This window comes from Amphibalanus amphitrite, unplaced genomic scaffold (genome assembly GCF_019059575.1).
Source record: "Amphibalanus amphitrite isolate SeventyFive unplaced genomic scaffold, NRLGWU_Aamphi_draft 000019F_arrow, whole genome shotgun sequence".
NCBI lineage: Eukaryota > Metazoa > Arthropoda > Thecostraca > Balanomorpha > Balanidae > Amphibalanus > Amphibalanus amphitrite.
In genome coordinates, this window is record NW_024881515.1 from 1,327,575 (window position 1) to 1,347,263 (window position 19,689).

Genomic DNA, 19,689 nt, shown 5'->3' on the forward strand with positions numbered 1-19,689 from the left:
GATGGTGGAAGAGGATAGATGTCGTTAGATGACATAGACATAGGCTAGATGACATCGACAACCTGGATGCATGTTTATTGATTTGGGCAGACGGCTGAGTTTTTTTTTATTTCAGATGCGAACGCCTTCTGCATCCTCACGGTGGAGGGCAACCCGGCGCCGACGTTCAAATTCTACAAGGTGCGTATTGTTAACGGCTTGAGCGTTGTATCGTGTCGTGTAGATAACGTATAGATCGTATAGATGCGTGTAGATATATGCCATCTATCCATGCTAAAAACTGCACCTGCCAGTCAGCTTGAATATTTACCACGCAATAAATTCCTCTTGAAAACTGTATCCGACCAAGTCTTAACTTATAACATACGTCATACGACATGTCGTTGCAAACATGAGAGATCTCTTCTGTTCCTCCGCAGGGCATCCAAGAGATCTGCGAGGGCGGTCGCTACAAGTTCATCACCAGCGGCGACATGAGCACCATCATGCTGTGCATCAGGAAGGCCAAGCCGAGCGACGAGGGTCACTACAAGGTGGTGGTGCAGAACAAGCACGGCGAGGACGCCGCAGAGTTCACCGTCTTCGTCAGCGGTACGGACGGAGGCGAACGAAATACAGGGTGGCTACTGGCTACTGCCAAAGCTGAAGGGGTGCATTATGCGGTATACTGACTACGTGCTAGGGTTTTGTTGAAGCAGCATTATATTTATCACAATTGCCCCCGAAAGAGTACTGAAAATGTGGATAAAATGTAATTTCGTAGCCAGTTTGTGTCCCTTTGAAGGAACTGATTGTTACTATTGTCTCTTTAAGCGTATCGGGATCATCTCGCGCCCAAGTATTGGATTGAGGGGTTGGATTGAGTGTTGGATTCTGTCGCTGTGTGCAGATTCGTCTGGCATGGACTTCCGTGCCATGCTGAAGAAGCGCCGCTACAAGGCCTGGGACAAAGACAAGGGTGATCCGGACTGGGGCGATCTCAAGGAGGTCGAGAAGCCGCAGATTCCGCAGCTCAAGAAGGTCGAACGGGTACGTAACCGACGGACGCAGCTTACAGCTGATAATCGCTCTATTGGAATGCAATTTCACGCACACATCTATCATATGTAATTGTGAATCGAATACCTGTTGAGATATACTAATATTTTGACAAAATATGCACATGTTAGACAGGTTAGTTGGTACTTGGTATACACCGGTCACTTTTCATTGTCAATCGGAAAGCACGAATTATTAGCACACTTCTCACACCGATGGTTGTTGACTCCGAGTGTTAGTATTGCTATTCGCCTTATAGCCGCTGCTTCTCCTGACAACTTGGGCTTCGGTCTGAAGTTATGATTAGTGTTTGAATGCTGTTATTTTGTCCGATCGCAGAAGAAGGAGACGTTCCTGAAACCGATGGTGGACGTCATTGTCAAGGAAGGCAAGGACAAGTTCGCCAAGTTCGAGTGTGTCTTCTCGCGCTCCAAGATGCGACCCAAGTGGATGCACAAGAGAGACGTAAGTGTTTTTCTTTTCATTGGTTCACGTTCAGACTCCTTCCCTTTCTAAAGAGGATGCCGACTGCCGTCTTACGTCGCGAACTATTATTCGCTATTCGCTCAGAGGGACATATGAGACTCATCTGTACTGAACCGTTACCCAAACATGCTACTGAGCTCCTTTCCCCGTTTTCACAGGAATGTTTCCCGGGTAACAAGTACCAGTTCAAGGACGAAGGTGACACGTACTGCCTGATCATCGACAAGCCGCGAGTGGAGGACTCGGGCAAATACACGCTGAACCTGGGCGGAGTCGAGACATCGGCCTTCCTGACTGTCGAGCGTGAGTGGCCAGGATGTTCTGTAAAAAACTGGATCCTCCCTACGCTGTTCAGTGGAGTGAGAGTAGTTGCCTACATCTCATGATTATCCTTCATAGGGCTTTTACAACTTTGGGCCTCGAAAAGGGGTTGGCCTTAAAGTAGAACGTGACTGCCACATGCCAAATCGCGTGCATCATTTTTTTCGTCCCAGCTGTGTGTCACGACTATGTGTAGTCATTACCGTTTTCATTGTCCAAACAACAAATATTTTTGCTATAACGAGTCCCATTCTCTTTCTAGCTGCCGACCCGGACTTCAAGTTCGTGCGGGACCTGCCCAAGCACGTGGACGGCTTTTATAAGGAGGATGTGACCCTGGAGTGCCAGGTCAACTCGCACAAGGCTATTGTGCACTGGTACCACGGCGACAACCAGGTCGATGTAAGTACTGCAGTGGTGACGTTCATCCGAGACATCCTTCGTTTGTATGTGTTTTTTTTTAACAGTGAAGCACTTGATTTGTTTCATGCCTTATATCTGAACCCATGAGTGGTATCTTGGATGTTCTTTATACTACTAGTCTTACACATTCGAACTGTGTACCATTATACACGCGAAGCTATCATCATCTGTCGCCAATGCCATTGCATCGAGTACCGCCCCTATAGAAAGGAAAAAATCCTCCTTTTGTAATGTCTGCCTCCCCACACCACTACAACTGGTGACTACCCATCCACCCTACCATCTGTAGGACAGCGAGCACTACACCATCGGCAAGGACATGTTGGGCACGTGCCGGCTGACGATCCGCGGCGCCAAGAAGAAGGACGCCGGCGCCTGGAGCTGCCGCCTGTTCCGGCAGAAGGACCGCACCGACTGCACAGTGTCACTGACCGGTAAGACACCAGCGGGACGTCGTGGGGATAGCTGGCAGTAGTTTTATTGGGATGGGGGGCTGATAAATTGCTGCCGGTAAACCTAATCTTTTCTCTGGCAATGATCTGCAGTTTTGAATACGATCTAACGCATATACACGTAGTTTACATTTATTTCGTATTTGCAGGATGGTTACGGAGCGAGCGAAGCGAGCGTAGTCTTTCCTTAGATTAACGGAAATTTCTGAGTATGAGCGGCCGGCCGGCCGGCCGGCCGTGGTCACGCTTTTGCGAGGCTTATATCTCAGCAACCACTTGACCGATTTACATGCGGTAATTTTTGTAGGGTAGCTCCATTCCTTCTACCAAGTATTGCACTATTCCCGATGCATGTGGGTGACCCCTTATGCACGTGCCACGGGCAAAACGAAGAGGTGTCACTTTTGTAATTGTTGCAATATCTCGGTAACTACTGGGCCGATTGCGCTGAGAGTTGGCATGTAGGTAGGCACCCACTAGGCAATGCATATCCATGTGCCAGAGTTGGGGTGCTGCTGCACGTGCGCACGTGCAGGGGTCGTTTCCAGATCTCGAGAACGGCTGGACCGATTGCGCTCAACTTTGGTACACGGTTACGGAGCAGTTAGTAGGGTGCCGTGCACAAGTCAGTTGGGACCCATTTTGCACGTGCGCACGTGCAGGGTGCCGCTTCCAGATCTCGAGAACGGCTGGGCCGATTGTGCTCAAATTTGGCACATCGCTAGAGACCGGTTAGTAAGGTGCCGTGCACAAGTCAGTTGGAGGTACCCCCTCGCAATTTCGCACGTGCAAGGCCCACCCTCTCGCTCGCTCCGTTAGTCGCCACAAAAGGCGCTATACTGGTAGTAATGTTGAAATCCGTGAATTACAACAGCTTTTGATAGCGCCAATAATAATCAAACAAAATCCCCTGGCTTTGTTTTACCTACATAGGATAAATGTCGATGTCGCTCTGTCCTATACACTCGCATTCGTGAGGTCATGTTGGGCGAGTTCAATACGTCCCTCCCCTTCCGACTTACTCTCACTACTCTGCCTTTGCAGACCGTCCGGTGCGCTTCAAGAAGAAGCTGAAGCCGATGAACAACTTTGAGAAGGACAAGATCATCATGGAGGTGGAGACCGACTACCCGGACGCCGACGTCAAGTGGTTCAAGGACGGCCAAGAGATCAAGCCCGACGGAAAACAGTACGTGCACCGATGAATCGATCGTGAAATAGGCAATCTTTACGCTTTGTGCCACCATCAGTGAGATCAAATTATTGTGCTACTTAGGTTCAAAGATGACATCTAGTGGAAGATTGTCGAGAAACACCGACAACTTTTTTTTAGCTGCCCCCGCTAATTTCTTGCCGCTTTGGCGCATCAAATTCGCCGCATTATTGCGAACTACGGTAGCATTCCCCTTCTTTCACTGCAATACGATGTTAAAGTGCTTCTTTTCTCCATCTCAGCGTCAAAATCGTCTCCGACGGCAAGAAGCATCAGCTGATTATCAAGTCGGCTAAGCTGGTTGACGCCGGCGAGTTCATGGCCAAGTCCAACAACGATATGACCTCGGCACCGCTCAGCGTCAACTGTGAGTGCGAACCGGTTGACTGTTGGCTGTAAGTTGTAACCGCCGACACTCGAATGTAGCTCTACACTGTCCGCTACCATGTGACACTTTGGTGCTGTTATAACCACACAAATACCCAAACCCTACGTTCTACCGAAGTCCCCATAAGACTGCTCGCCCCACGGAGAAAACACGTCCGTGGCCTTCTGACGTTCAGTCCCGCCGCTGTAATAGGCTGTAAGCTATGGTTGTCTGACTATTTTGCCACTGGCGTGGGCTGCATGGGCGGCGGAACGGGGAGGGCACCGGGGCACCGTGCCCCCCTTTGATTTTGGCATTTTAACATTAGCCCTATCATGGGCGCTGCATGGAAATAATGGGTCCAAAAGTCGGCAGTGCCCCCCCCCCCCTTAATTGAATGGGTTCCGCCGCTACTGGTGGGCTGTAATGTAGAATAGACTAGGTGACTTAGGTGCGTCTGTCTAACCGTCTGCTTGTCCCGTCACCGCAGACCTGAACAAGTTCAGCAAGGGTCTGCTGCCGGACGTGGAGGGCATCGAGCGTGAGAAGGTGGTACTGGAGGTGGAGATGGCCGACCACACGGCGCCCTGCGAGTGGTTCTTCGGCGACCAGATCATCGAACAGGACGAACGGTACGTAACACATCATCGAGCAGGACGAACGGTACGTAACCGGTCATCGACCAGGACGAAGGTGCGTAACAGATCATCGAGCAGGACGAAGGTACGTATCAGATCATCGAACAGGACGAACGGTACGTAACACATCATCGACCAGGGCGAACGGTGCGTAACACATCATCGACCAGGGCGAACGGTGCGTAACACATCATCGACCAGGAAGAACGGTGCGTAACACATCATCGACCAGGAAGAACGGTGCGTAACACATCATCGACCAGGGCGAACGGTGCGTAACACATCATCGACCGGGACATATGTACTAGGTGCCTAACCATAGACCAGAATGAACGGCACGTAGCCGACGACTCTACCAGGAGCAACGGTACGTAACTATCGACCGAATTATCGGCCAATGCGAATGGTATTTACAAACCGGCCGATCAGAACTAACGGTACGTAACCATCAGTCAGGATAAACGGCTCGAAGTCTGGCCACTGGGTGGAAGGGCAAGGATAAAACACCAAAGTACACGAGGCATGCGTCTTTGTTACCTCGAGCAGACGCAAATTAGAAATAATCGATTCATCCTACTTGATACCGTGGCAAAACGTGAGACATGGACACGCTTATCGACGTCAAGATAAAATGCGTAAGAACTGTGATCAGTTTTGGTTCATAGAGAAACATAAAAATTGAATCTGTCGTTTCAGGATTGAGATCAAGAACCTGGGCGGTGGCAAGCACCAGCTGATCATCAACTCGGCGAAGCTGACAGATGAGGGTGACTACATCTGCAAGTCCGGCAAGCTGGAGTCGCAGGGCCACCTCTCCGTTATCCGCGGAGAGACCAAGCCCAAAATCAAGTTCGACGGACCCGTGGTCGGTGAGTGTGAAATCGAAAGTCGATCGTCGCTGGCGGACAATTTGGAGCTGTGCGAAAAGTGAGGGTTTGAAGTTTATGTAGACGTAACTATGTCTATAAGTTTATATTACGCATTGAAACGTGGGTTTTTACGGTTTACAGTAAGATAACAGTTGTAGCGATAAGTTGCGAAGTCAGCACAATTATACATATATTGTATGGTTAAGTGTGGCAAATGATTCGCTGAAATGAAGACATGGGTTTTTAGGGAAGCTTCGCATGATTTTTGTTTCCGATTCCGAGAAGAAACTGATCCATTCTGTTTTGTTTCCCTCCAGGTCCTGTCAACAAGCCTCTCGTCTTTGAAGTGCCGTACAAGGGTAAGAACATGCGATTTACTTTTTCATGTGTTCATGATTAGTTGGTGCACGAGTCACAACACACAACTTTTCAGAATATTTTGTGCATACCTACTGAGGTTCACTCAACAAGAGGTTTTGTAAACAACATGAATATATTTTCGGTTTTATGGTTCAATTCAACTGTATGTTTTGAGCATTGACATACAACGAGACCACATGTTTTCACTTTTTTTTACCCCGTAGAGCCGTTCTCTGCCGTATGAACACCCCGTTATCATCGGACACAGACCCTGACCAGCACATTTTACAGTGAGCGGCAAGCGGCAGACACAGATGGAGGCTAAGCTGTGCCGTCAAGGTAAGCCTCTCTCCAAACAAGACGTCGAGATCGTCATCAAGGACAAGTCCGTCATTTACACGTTCAAGAAACCCACCCGCGACCAGGCTGGCGATTACGAGATCAAAATCTCCAACGGCCAGGGCGAGGACAGTAAAACAGTCAACATCAACATGCAAGGTAACTGGGCGCGGGATCCGAGGCGGGTCCGAGCTAACGACTGGGTGCGGCCTCACGTGGTGCGGCTCCCCGCAGCGGACTGCCGGGGTGTCTACCGCTGGGCCCAGGCCACTTCGACAGGCCGCGGGCCGGCCCTGTCATGCCGTCCCACACGACTTCACGCTGTTTTTCGGTGTTGTCTGCCCCACCGTGCCACAAACATCGGGCTCTGGCCTAACATATTGTGAATACTGTACTTTCTTGTTCATTGGTTCGCTGTTGTCCGACTTTTTCATCGCATGAGTTTAACGGTATTATTTTGCCCCACTCGGAATGAGTAGCTATTCTTCCTTTTGTCGCATGACAATTTTGTAACCCAAACCCGCGATTTTATGTTGTGTGTACGTACACTGACATCTGCATTTACTGTGCTTTTCCAACACCGCCACTGCTGCCTCATCTCAGGATTGCATCGATATCTTCTGCAGGCGCCAGAACAGTCCCGGCAGCAGAGGGTAAAACGGTACGCATGATACATCTCACTGCTCATAAGTTGTCGGCATCAGTAGTTCAATATTTAAGCATCAGTAGCCCAGAGCCCGTCAACGGGACAGAAGTAGAGGCGCAGCTGTTGACTTTTTTGCTGTTTGCTGCACTAAATGCATTACACTTATCTGAACAGATGACAGGAATGTCGATTTTATAAACTGTGGCTTGAGTGAGTCGTAACACAGCCTCGTTACCGATACGTTTCCATATATTCACTACGAATCCTGATCATCAGTGCTATGACTTTCATTTCTAATTGTGTGTAACATTTCTCGAAACGATTACTGAAGCCCGATTGCAAGCGCACTTATGCATTTCAGCAAAACCTACATGAGAGGACGAGATCCCACCCCAGGTATGCTTATGACCCATCCCTGTTCTCAGCCATTTTCCACTGAGTGTCGCACCAGTTTCCCGCTCCTGTCGCTTGTCTAACCGTAGATAACCCACGTTCCCGACGGCTGACACCGCGTGCGCACCGTTTTCAGACGTGCCCCAGCCTCCGCGTGATGTCGAGGTTAAGGACGTGTTTGCCAAACACTGCATGATCCACTGGAAGAAGTCGGCCGAGGACGGCGGATCAGAGATTCAGCGCTACGTCATCGAAAAACAGGACCTCGGCAAAATCGGTACGGGCGTGTGCTGATCGCGCTCAGGACTTACATATAAAAAGATATGAAATGTGAACAGTGGTTGTTCGACGTTGGTCCCAAGCTGGTCCACGCGTATATACAAAATTGTTATTTTTTTGTCATGTGTTGTCAGACTTCCAGGTTGACGGATGTAACTACTTTGCTTATGGTCTGGCGCATAGCAGCGACCTTTTTCGATCTAATCACATTCAAAGACATTGAACTAGTAAAGGGCGAGCCCAGCATAAACAAGCTAGGCGATGTTTTATTCTCATCACGGACCATCGTCTTTTCCCTCCCTCCATCCCATCAGGTGGCTGGGAGAATGTGGGCGAGGCCGGCCCGAACGCCACCTCGTTCAAGTGCGAGGACATGGTGCTGAAGAGAAAGTACAAGTTCCGCGTCAAGGCGGTGAGCAAGATCGGCGAGTCGCAGCCGGGAGTGGCCAAGAACGACATCATCGCCAAGGACCCGTGGGGTGAGCAGACTGATCCGACACTGTCCGGGAAAAAAATATGAAACGAGAGACAGTGAATGGGCGAGGTAACCTGTTTCGTTCTTGTCAAGTATTTGTGGTGAAAGTCACAGAACTCCGGCTTTTCTGACGTTGCATCGGTCAAATGTGAACTGTTTCAGCTGTTTATGCATGCTCATGATTCTTTGGATTACCGCTAAACTGCTTCAGTAGTTTCATCCCGCTCCCTATCAGTGAAACCGTTATCATTCCCGCTGACTGTATTCCTGTGTCCACAGACGAGCCCGGTAAACCGGGTAACGTGGAGCTCACCGACTGGGACAAGGACCACGCCGACCTCAAGTGGACCAAACCGGAGAACGACGGCGGCGCGCCCATCACCGGATACGTCATCGAGTTCAAGGTCAGGGACGAGGCCATATTACTGCTTAGTTATTTGGAGAAGATTCATGGCATTGCCGTTTGTATGGCGGCAGGTCTTGATGGTCGACATTCACTCAAAATGTTGCATTGTGTTCGTAAATGCGGGTCAGATATGGCCCGCATGGTGTAACTTCGCTTCGTTCCAACTTCCACTGAACAATCTTTGTGCATGATGCAATAAGTGCAATCGCTTATTTTGCTGCCCGTACAATCAGCGAATAAAAATCAACAGACCCTTGTTTTTTCCTGCAAGCTGCAGCTCATTCCTCAACTGCGCCTGATCTCCGTTCACAGGAGAAGTTCAGCAACGACTGGGTGGAGGGCAAGTACATCCCTGGTAACGTCGAGTCCGGCACCATCGACGGCCTCACCGAGGGAAAGACGTACGAGTTCCGCGTGCGGGCCGTTAACAAGGGCGGCAAGGGCGAGCCGTCCGACCCCACCAAACCCATCATCGCCAAGTGCCGCTTCGGTGAGTGGGAGGAGGACAGAGGTCGGTGCTGTGATGGGAAAGGAGGACAAAGGCTTTTATTAAGTGGGAAACTAGATATGGTCACATAAACGATAGTGAAGATTAGGCATGCTCAGATTTCGGAATATGGCACCAAACTCGAAAATCGTTGTTTTGAGCGAGGCTACAGAAAATCGAAACAAAACAAACGACAAAAATCAATCAAAGGACTACAGAACCTTCGATAACGCTGTGTGTTTATCAATGGACCATCGACCACGGTCCGGCAATGTCAAATAACTTGCACTTAATGTTCTCCCCCACAGTGAAGCCGTACATCATCAACAAGGACGCGTTCAAGAACATGGTGATCAAGAAGAACCAGGTGATTGTGTTGGACATTCAGTACGGCGGCGAGCCCGACCCGGAGGTGCACTGGTACAGGAACCAGACCGAGCTCTTCGAGGACACAGAGAAGTAAGAATCGGGGGCGGATGGGTTAGACATGATCAAAGTTGTCCTGAAGACAACGTCGGTCAGAAATAAAAACATCAAATGGTCCCAACAGTTTATAACTTTGGAACTTCATTCGGCTTCATTCGGGCTGGAACTTCATTAACGTGGCTTTCCTTTACTTCGCTGTTTTTCCTATGTAATCATCTCTCGAAGATTGGAAACGATCAGATGCTTGCTTGAAACATGACATGGATTTTTACCTCGCAGAGATCACCTGTATATGACCAAAAACATAGACACCAAATCATTTTATAAGCTCAGAAGATAAACATACACAAATTCGATGGAAATATGCTTATGCTTATGTTGCGGTACGACCTATATTGCATTTTTATATGCCATTTCGACTTTATTACTATCTACTAACTCGCCAACAGCACTTCGAATAGTCTTGAAAAAGGTTTTTTTCTGGCTTCCCGTACCTGGGCACCTTCCAACAGAGTTGCCAGCCTGCCTTCATATGTAACCCTGGGCACGCAATATGACAACGATACGTTTCATACGCACTATCGCATTACGTGTTACGATACCAACTAATGTGTATTGTTTTGTTTTCATGGAGCCGATACAATATAGTGCAGACATGTGCTGTGACCGGCTGCTCCAGTGATGATCAGTGACTCTGCCCTCTTTCAGGCTGCCAGACGCTGATTTCGGAAGGTGACATGATACGAATCTGTACGGTGTTAGCTGTTTTGTAGATTGCGTATTGTAACTCGAATAGATCTCTGATATGAATCGAAAGTGCATCGCTGTTTGACTCTTCCTTACACTCATCTCTCTCCACATTTAACATAAACCATTCTAACGGCTCATTAACGCAGTAGTTATAGTGTGTGTCGCATTATCGCTTTACGTACATAAATGCTCGAGGTTGGAGTTCAAGCATCGATAAAATTCAAAGCTTGATCTAAATAGGCTAACCACATCAATACTGCATGACTAACATCTTCAGCTTAGTTTCACATAACAAATATTCTCTGATACTGTAGAATCGCTCTTTCTTTATTCTCAACTGCTCACTCTCACTTTCTACTCTTTATTCACATGCCGAATGTGTTTCACACTTGTCTCGCCGTGTCTGTGTTTCAACTCTCCCGACTGCTAAGTCACTCGGCTTGTGAGGTTTACAGACACGGGTTTAGCCCTCTGGTACTAAGAACCACGGACGAGGTATCTGAGACAAACGGGCGCTGATAGACAATTTAGCAGCGTAGTGAATGTACCGAATCTTATGATGAGGCTCGTCCGTCGTTCTTATGGTACTAGGGGGCGGCCACGGCAAACGCCACTTACCCCTGACCCCGCCCTCAAACGCACCGAGCGTCCGCACACCTACCCACACCTGGGCGTAACCACGACACATCAGCAAAAACAATTAATGGGAAAACAATCAACAAGGGCATGACACCCTCCCCCAACCGCTCTTCCGACTCAAAATACACTAAACTCTGCTCAAACCTTTGCCTCTGTCTGTCCTTCGTCACGCTGGCTTCTCGTAATCTAGCTATGCTTACTTACGCTACTTTCACTTATCTACTTTTCAGGTGGTTTCCTCTGTTGCAGTTTCTTCAGCCTTCTTTCAGCATTTCTTCTGTCGACGAGTCTCTTTATTTCTTTTGACTTTTCAGCTCTTCTTCTGCATACTGCTTTCCAAGTTTATTTTTAAGCATCCAGGCATGCGTCTGAATCTTCATTGCGTTTGTGTTTTCTTTCGAAAGAGAATATTTTTGAACGTATGACAACGATTTTACGAGGTTATTAGAAGTTATTCTCATAGACAGTTTTCGGGGCCCGTGAGCTATCTAATATCTGTATTATTTACAGAATGCTGGCAAATCTTATTTTTGCCAGATTGAAATGATATACTTGTCATTTTTAGATTTATTGGCATAGTTTTCCATCACGCTCGCGCTGACGGTTCTTCCCCTCGAACTTATGAAAGGAACAATAAATTTAACGTGATAAAAGGAACATGAAATTTAACGTGGAATAACATGTTTCTTAGAATTATGCCGATTTTTAATCAAACTACAGATTTGAAAATTATTCGAAATAAGACTCGGGGAGGTTTGCTCACGGGCCCTGATGGCGATTGTCCTAAATTGTTCTTCTGCTGTATGCACGTTGTAGTAAATTAAAATGATTTTACAATAGTGTATTTTAAATAGATAAAATGCACTAGTTAACGAGCATAGCTAAGTAATCCAAGCGTGGGCAAGGACGAGTGAGTTACTGGTGTCATCACGCAATGGGGGCTCCACTTAACGAGCACAGGGGCTACATGCAACCCACTCAATCATTCGGACCAGGGCACGACTATATCTACTATACATGAGGACTTTCCTGATATTTAGCCTTTATACGTTGGAATATTTCCACATTTTTAAAAAAGAAAGACGGTTATCTGGTCCTTCGCTTTCAGACTGAGCACGGCGTTTTTTTTTTTTTTTTTGACAAAATTCAAATCCTTTTAATAAGACATGCCTTTGAATAGGTACCGACTACAGAACGCTACAGGCAGAGAGAAACATGGAAATTTTAATATCGTTCACGCTGTAGGTACTCTTATGCTAATGATGAATGATGCTAATGCGAATGATGAATCATGCTAATAATATATCATGCTTTAGGCAGGATTTTCTTCAACATTTGCAACAATCAGATCGTTTATATTTAAGAATAATGTCTGGGATACACATTCGTATAATTCCCTCCACTGGAACTTACACGATGATTTACATCTGCTTCACACTTCTCTTGCACCTGCTCGCCAACGACACGTCACTTCACCCTCAACCACCGTTCCACCGCAGTCACACCAGCCCTGCCACTTCCTTCGCCTCCACCCCCGCCGACTGACCCTGCTGTCCGAACTCTGTGTGTGACCCTCCCGCCCCGCCGTCCACAGGACCACCATCGACCAGTACGAGCGGAACACGGTGCTTACCGTGCGCAAATGCGAGCGCCCCGACTCTGGGAAGTACCGGCTGGTGCTCTCCAACTCGTCCGGCACCTGCGAGGGCATCTGTGACGTCATCGTGCTCGGTAAGACGGCCAATCAGCATGGGTTAGATTTACTTATAGCACGGGATGAGTCATTTGAAATCAGGAAACCGTGATGAGCATGATAATTTCAAGCGTACCAGAAGTGTAATGGCCATTGCTTTTGGACTCGTCCTCAGCGCTAGGCTGCTCCGCAACGCACAGTGACTGTTTCCCGGTACAGACCATCAATTGTCTATTCATCACTGCCTTTGTGGAATCAGACTTTTTGTTATTGGAGCGTGAGCAGTCTTCTTGGCAATCTTAATAGTCCGAATTTCAAAACCGCCTCCCGCTACTGCAGTATCACGTTCGTAACCATTCTCCATGCGCCATCCAAGCTCAGAGGAACTTACTCGACGTGCTCTCCCAAAAAGACCGTCACCACTTACCACACACTCCCACCTGGTCCCTAACCACCGTTTGTGCCTTTTCAGGCAAGCCGTCCCGTCCGGAGGGTCCTCTGGTTGTGGAGGACGTGCGGGAGACGCGCGCCCTCTGCAAGTGGAACAAGCCAAAGGACGACGGCGGCACCGACCTCAAGGGCTACGTGGTGGAGAAGATGGACGTCGACACGGGCCGATGGGTGCCCGCCGGAGAGGTAAGAGACGAGAGTAGAGTGCCTTTGAAGTACACATGTAGCGGGGAGAGTGAGTCCAGCTTCTTTGACTGACGATGTGTCGTGTTTTTAACGAATGTTTGACGTTGAAGAGGATTGGTCGAGCATTGCAAAATAGTTAACGCGATGTATGCTGGTCATCAGAGCTTGGATGCTTGGTTGTCAAATATTATCTCAGTTATTTTCAAGAACACATAGCTTAGTTGGGAGTGTCATTGGCACTGGCAATTTATTCTTGACACCGTCATTCAGCCGCATGTTCACCTTTTCGTAGGTCGGTCCGGATAAGACCGAGTTCAAGATCGAGGGCCTAACGCCCCGCAAGAAGTACAAATTCCGCGTGCGGGCCGTCAACAAGGAGGGCGAATCGGAGCCCCTCGAGACAGATGAGGCCATCGAGGCCAGGAACCCGTACGGTAAGTAGATGACATTTACTGTGCTCAACACGACGCAACTATCCAAGTTTATTGGGCATAGAGACAACATGTCACAATTTTTCTGCTTCTTTTTTATCGCAGCTCGTCCATATTCCCCCAAACTAATATGTCGATTTCATATTATCGTTGACCACTTGCTGCTACAGGTGCCTCGGCTATTTCTCAAATAATAAGCGTTTTATGCTGGAGCCGACAACCCTGTTGCCTTTCTCAGACGAGCCTGGTAAGCCGGGCAAGCCGGAAATTGTCGACTACGACAACAAGATGGTGCAGCTCAAGTGGGAGAAGCCGGAGAAGGACGGCGGCCGGCCGATCCTGCACTACGTGGTCGAGATGAAGGACAAGTTCTCCGACTGGGCAGAGGTGGGCGCAGGGTATCGTCACCGGACACCGATGGCCCTACTAATCATTATATATACTCGCGTTTTGTGTCGAGTTTGTTAGGACCCTTCGTGTGACATAAATGCATAGACCAATTGATACGATCCAAACTTCGCGCAAATGTTTGAGATATGTCTACCGTCGATACAGTCTTTAGGAAAGAGGGAATCTCTAGCGTTTTATTAGTAGGGAAGCAAGCCCGCCACTTAACCGCTCAAAAGTGCCGTCACCACGACTGACCCCCCCCCCCCCCCCCCTTGTGTCTGACCTCAGGTGACGAAGACGCCCGACGACAAGCCCGAGGTGCAGGTGAACGGTCTCAAGGAGCAGATGACGTACCAGTTCCGCGTCCGGGCCGTCAATAAGGCCGGAAAGTCGGAGCCCTCCGAGCCCACCGGCAACCACCTCTGCAAACACAGAAATCGTACGTGCGGACACGTCATGTGCTGACCGGGTGATCATATCTGATGTAGTCGTATTCGTAGCTAATTCGTATATGATCCGTATGATATTTGTTAGATTTATGTGGCCAGCTATTCGTACATTTTTTATAGTCTGCCAGGGCAGGCACGGAAGATTGAAAAACTGCCTGGTTGATCGATGCGAAGGAATTCCTTTATCGCTTTGCTAGGCAACATTTTATCCAAAACTGTTTATCGGTAACCTGTATTACTCGTTATCAATTCTGTGACGTTACGCTATTTTCACAACTTTGTGTTTATCCATGATGAGTTGCCCATTTTATGCGTCTGCGTTCCGCAGTGAAGCCGCACATTGACCGCACCAACATGGTCACGGTGACCATCAAGGTGAACAAGTCGCACAAGTTCGCCATCAACGTGCGGGGAGAGCCGCCGCCGACTCTCAGCTGGTTCACCAAGGACGGCGACCAGATCCAGCCCTCCGACAGGATCAAGGTCGGTCCGGGGCGTGGGAGAAAGTGTATGGCATTACCACGAGGGACGGAGATAGAATTCCTGTTTGTATTTCTTCTTTGCTATTCATTCATTGTCGATCATCGCCAAAAATGTTTCATTTAAAGGAAAAGGGCCACCTTTAACATGGGGATTGAAACTGAGATAGCCATCCTGTAGCCCGTGTCCGAAAACCTATCTGTCTACCTCCTTACGGCCGATTTCGGCCTCCATTCGTAGTTATCGGCAATTTTTAAAGAAAATACGCCAGGAATGCGTCCTTATCCCAGGAATGCGTTCTTATCGACAATACAGCCACCCGCGGCGAGGCTTTGGTTTTTTACCAATCAGCTCCAACCAGCTCAGCTTTAACCAATCAGCTTATCTGACACAATCCGACGAGTCTGTCTTCTGAACGCTGATTGGCTTGAGTGTGACGTCATCGCTATGCCATCATACAGTAGGTGCCGTAGAGAGTATCAACATAGTACCAATATGTTAAATAGTTTTAAATACTTTTTAGCGAATTGTGCACTTCTGGCACCAGTTTTAAAAAGAAAATGAAAAATGATAATGTCAAAATGAAAAACAACGATATCTTCATATTTCACGAAGGTGGCCCTTTTCCTTTAAAACAAACGAAGGAGGATCTCGTTTACCAGGCGACGGTAATCAGCACCAACAGGAATAATCGCATATGACTCTTACTTTTCGCTGTCATCTTTCGTCCACAGATCGAAAACGTGGACTACCACACGGACTTCAGCATCGAGAAGGCCAGCAGGAAGGACTCGGGCATCTACACGCTGAAGGCCGAGAATAGGAACGGAAAGGATGAGGCCCAGTGCGAGCTGGTAGTACTCGGTACGTAACAATGTCTTCGTCGGGTTGACGTTCTTCCCCAACACGGTAATGTGTTCAGTTTTTATGGCTCACAGTCCATTGCTAATGAGCAACATTGAAAAAAAACGAAAAAGAGCCCCAGTTACGTCATTCTGAAATGAAAGAGTGGATCACATGCTAGGTACCCCTTTGCTTTATGCTTTTGTCAAGGTGCAGGTTTCTCTTTTGTCTCGTTTATTCTTCTTTGGGAATTACATATCCACATCAAGCCCCAGATTAATTCCTGTTTGTGGTCTGACCGAAAATCGTTTTTCCTCAGGCAAGCCTAGCAAGCCGAAGGGTCCTCTGAAGGTGGAGAATGTCTACGAGAAGGGAGGCCTGTTGAAGTGGGAGAAACCCGAAGACGACGGCGGTACCCCCATCAAGGAGTACGTCGTCGAAAAGATGGACACCGGCACCGGTAAGAAATGATTAGGGAAGACCGAAGGGTCGGGATCTTATGCTATGTTATTGATGGGTTATGACATTCTTATATAATATATACTCGTACTACCTCATTTGCTTTTTTTCCAAATTGACATACATTAGGCCTCGTAATTAGGCTATAATACCTTGCTGATTTGTCCTCCAACGGTTGCTCCCGTGTCCCTGCCCGTATCTATCTGACCCCATTGTTCTGCGTTTCTCGCCAGGCCGGTGGGTGCGCTGCGGCAAGGCTCCTGGCGGCCTGGCCCACCCGGAGTTCCAGGTCACCGACCTCATCCCCGGTCAGGACTACAAGTTCCGCGTGGCTGCCGTCAACGACGAGGGAGAGTCGGAGCCTCTGGAGACAGAGAAGGCCGTAAAGGCCAAAAACCCGTACGGTACGTGCCAGCTAGGAGAGGGGTGGCATTGAGGTTGTGCCGAGTGTCAGATTTGATGCTGATTCAGCGTAACTGATTATAATTCAGGTAACAGCGATATTGTTTACTAAACTAATATAGAGTTTAGCCGCTCATTAGTTACTATTGTGTCGCTTATGTGCTATTGTTTATTCAGGCGGTGTTTAGTGGTTGGGAGTTGAAAGCAGGACAGTCGGGTGGTCGAACCTTTGGTCACATGTTCCACCCTTTCCGATCGGCAGACCCGCCGGATGCTCCTGGAAAGCCTGTCATCGAGGATTACGACAACATGTCGGTGGACCTCAAGTGGGAGGCGCCCAAGAGCGACAACGGCGCGCCCATCCAGCGCTACATCATCGAGAAAAAGAACAAAAAGTTCGGCGAATGGGAGAAAGCCGCCGAGGTAAGCAGCCGGAGAGGAGGGTGTCAGCCGTCAGGGCGTGGTAGTCTAATAGCTCAGAACTCGATAAATTGTGTTAAAAATGCTCATATTGCTCGTGATGTTTTATGTTTACCCTTGACAATGCTCATAATTAAGACCTTTGGTTTTACAGAACTAAATCAAATCCATGACGGGAAGGCCAACGGCAACAGCTATACGATTTGCTGGTGATGCTAGCCGTTATTGGCTTGTTGCAATAAGCTCCCTTCCATCGGTGACAGACCGATAAGCCACTGTCGCTGACCTTCCCCTCTCCCTAATTGTATCCGTCTGTACCGTCGTTGACCGGCCCTACTCATGTCTGTCTCTGTCGACCAGGTGCCGGGTACCCAGCTGACGGGCAAGGTGGTCGATCTCATCGAGCGTGACCAGTACCAGTTCCGTGTGAAGGCGGTCAACAAGGCGGGACCGGGCGCCGCCTCGGACCCCACCGAGTTCCACACCGTCAAACACAGGAAACGTGAGTGTCACGGGCGCCGACGCGAGGCAGCTGATTCGGATGTTATCAAAGTCATCAGAGGGAGGGACGCTTACTACACAACGTTTGAACACAGATAGGCTGTTTTTGCCGCTTTTAGGTAATGCGAGTAGGTCGCGTTATCATGAAAATGAATTGTTTTGTTTTTCAACCGGTAACAATATCGAATTTTATTTGCTTGTATTTTCAGCTACATTTTGTATCGTTGTATCTGCTGTTATTTTGTGCTGATTAGATGCGTACCCTCTCTTGTCTTTATACGTTTGCTTACCGTATCTCCTTTCTTTTTCAGTGCGACCGATGATCGACCGCACCAACCTGGTGATGACCAAGGTGAAGGCCGGCAAACAGGTCCACTTCGACGTCAACATCAAGGGAGAGCCGCCGCCAAAGGTCACCTGGATCATCAAGGACGAGCCGGTATGAGACACTTGAAACGCTCAGTTATAAAAAATCATCGGTGTTCGGTGAACATCACTTCAAACTTTTTTTGTAAACTGAACACTGAATAGTTGACTGACAACAGACTCGAATCATGATCAGAAATGACCTCATAATCTCCAGTTAGATCACGGGAAAGGAAGGTGCACATTCTACAGTGCATATAATCAATTGGTGCATGTATACGCTATACCGAAGTTGTGGGATGTGCTAATGTTTTGGTGCCTATATATCTGGGATATTATGGTGCCTATATATCGATATAGTGTACCATAACATCGTCCACTTGCATCATTTACTCACCACACCCCTGTTCTCAGGTGTCTGCCCTGAACATCTCGGTGGTGAACGTCGAGTACAACACCAAGTTCACCATCCGGGACAGCGAGAGGAAGAACACGGGCATCTACAAGGTGGTGGCCGAGAACGAGCACGGCAGGGACGAGGCAGAGGTCGAGGTCGTCATACTCTGTGAGTGACTCGCTATAGCTTTTCTGAGACACACTATTATGAAATAGGTACAACATTTATAAAATTGATACAGTTTGGGCTCCAACAAAGTTATTACATTGCAGATTGGAATTCATTGCTTATCGTCGTGATCCGTATGTTGCGATGGAAGCTTGTACTAAATTACAAATACTCAGATATCTATGTCAAATAATTAATAATTATATAAAATTTACGAGAATGAAATGTCACCTCTCTTTGGGAATATCCTTGTCAAGCATAACGAATGAGTCACGCTATCTCGTTTTCCCCTGACGGCTATACTGACTATGCTATCGTTTCTCCGCAGCGGCGCCTTCCAAGCCGAAGGGGCCGTTGAAGGTGTCCGATGTGACGGCCAAGAACTGCAAGCTCGACTGGAAGAAACCAGAGGACGACGGCGGCGCTCCCATCACCGCCTACGCTGTGGAAAAGATGGACGTCACCCAGCCAGGTATGTGTGAGAGGGGACTGTGGTCGGTGCAGGTTTCAGGGCAGACGCATCGAATGACTTCCGCGCCTTAAAAACCGATGGGAACTTCAGTAGGATCGAATTTCATTTGACTAAAACTTTTACAACGGTTTTCGTTCGTAAATTTTCTGCCAATCCCTTTGGCTTGTTGTAATAGCTTTGAGTTATGAGTGACTCGCTCCATTGGGAGTGTTTGTCAAAACCTTTTCTTAGTAAGGGGTATGCCATATGATATTGGCTACGCACCCATATCTCTTCAATTCAAGGTTGCATTCGTATAGACTATTCGATGACCGAATGGGCACTTTCTCCTTCCGCAGGCCGCTGGGTGCCGGTGGGCCGCGTGGACCCACACGAGACCTCGATGGAGGTACCCGGACTGCTGGAGGGAAAGCAGTACCAGTTCCGCGTCAAGGCCATCAACGAGGAGGGCACCTCGGAGCCGCTCGACACCGACCACGCCACGCTGGCCAAAAACCCCTACGGTAGGAAATGACTCAGCGTTTAGTGTCATGGAGGGTAAACCAGCGAGCTTGTTCTCAGACATCATTTGTAGA

The 19,689-nt window shown here is 48.3% G+C and overlaps 1 protein-coding gene across 25 annotated transcripts in view; it reads left to right on the forward strand.

Annotated features, from left to right (window-relative positions):
- Positions 1 to 19,689, forward strand: part of LOC122389594 (twitchin-like) — a 124,846-nt gene that overhangs the window by 43,856 nt on the left and 61,301 nt on the right. For all 25 annotated transcript variants that reach the window (XM_043381769.1, XM_043381776.1, XM_043381782.1 and 22 more), the window contains 34 exons: positions 116 to 180; positions 420 to 591; positions 890 to 1,029; positions 1,378 to 1,503; positions 1,683 to 1,827; positions 2,108 to 2,247; positions 2,558 to 2,702; positions 3,765 to 3,909; positions 4,176 to 4,300; positions 4,791 to 4,932; positions 5,635 to 5,807; positions 6,125 to 6,166; positions 6,459 to 6,665; positions 7,682 to 7,822; positions 8,139 to 8,303; positions 8,579 to 8,703; positions 9,018 to 9,195; positions 9,501 to 9,651; positions 10,327 to 10,350; positions 12,602 to 12,738; positions 13,173 to 13,336; positions 13,629 to 13,770; positions 14,006 to 14,154; positions 14,446 to 14,596; positions 14,935 to 15,089; positions 15,821 to 15,950; positions 16,249 to 16,389; positions 16,622 to 16,792; positions 17,053 to 17,213; positions 17,571 to 17,712; positions 18,023 to 18,150; positions 18,492 to 18,642; positions 18,971 to 19,114; positions 19,453 to 19,617. In XM_043381769.1, coding sequence (XP_043237704.1) covers positions 116 to 180; positions 420 to 591; positions 890 to 1,029; positions 1,378 to 1,503; positions 1,683 to 1,827; positions 2,108 to 2,247; positions 2,558 to 2,702; positions 3,765 to 3,909; positions 4,176 to 4,300; positions 4,791 to 4,932; positions 5,635 to 5,807; positions 6,125 to 6,166; positions 6,459 to 6,665; positions 7,682 to 7,822; positions 8,139 to 8,303; positions 8,579 to 8,703; positions 9,018 to 9,195; positions 9,501 to 9,651; positions 10,327 to 10,350; positions 12,602 to 12,738; positions 13,173 to 13,336; positions 13,629 to 13,770; positions 14,006 to 14,154; positions 14,446 to 14,596; positions 14,935 to 15,089; positions 15,821 to 15,950; positions 16,249 to 16,389; positions 16,622 to 16,792; positions 17,053 to 17,213; positions 17,571 to 17,712; positions 18,023 to 18,150; positions 18,492 to 18,642; positions 18,971 to 19,114; positions 19,453 to 19,617 — 4,782 coding nt within the window. The remainder of the gene's footprint in view (positions 1 to 115; positions 181 to 419; positions 592 to 889; positions 1,030 to 1,377; positions 1,504 to 1,682; positions 1,828 to 2,107; positions 2,248 to 2,557; positions 2,703 to 3,764; positions 3,910 to 4,175; positions 4,301 to 4,790; positions 4,933 to 5,634; positions 5,808 to 6,124; positions 6,167 to 6,458; positions 6,666 to 7,681; positions 7,823 to 8,138; positions 8,304 to 8,578; positions 8,704 to 9,017; positions 9,196 to 9,500; positions 9,652 to 10,326; positions 10,351 to 12,601; positions 12,739 to 13,172; positions 13,337 to 13,628; positions 13,771 to 14,005; positions 14,155 to 14,445; positions 14,597 to 14,934; positions 15,090 to 15,820; positions 15,951 to 16,248; positions 16,390 to 16,621; positions 16,793 to 17,052; positions 17,214 to 17,570; positions 17,713 to 18,022; positions 18,151 to 18,491; positions 18,643 to 18,970; positions 19,115 to 19,452; positions 19,618 to 19,689) is intronic.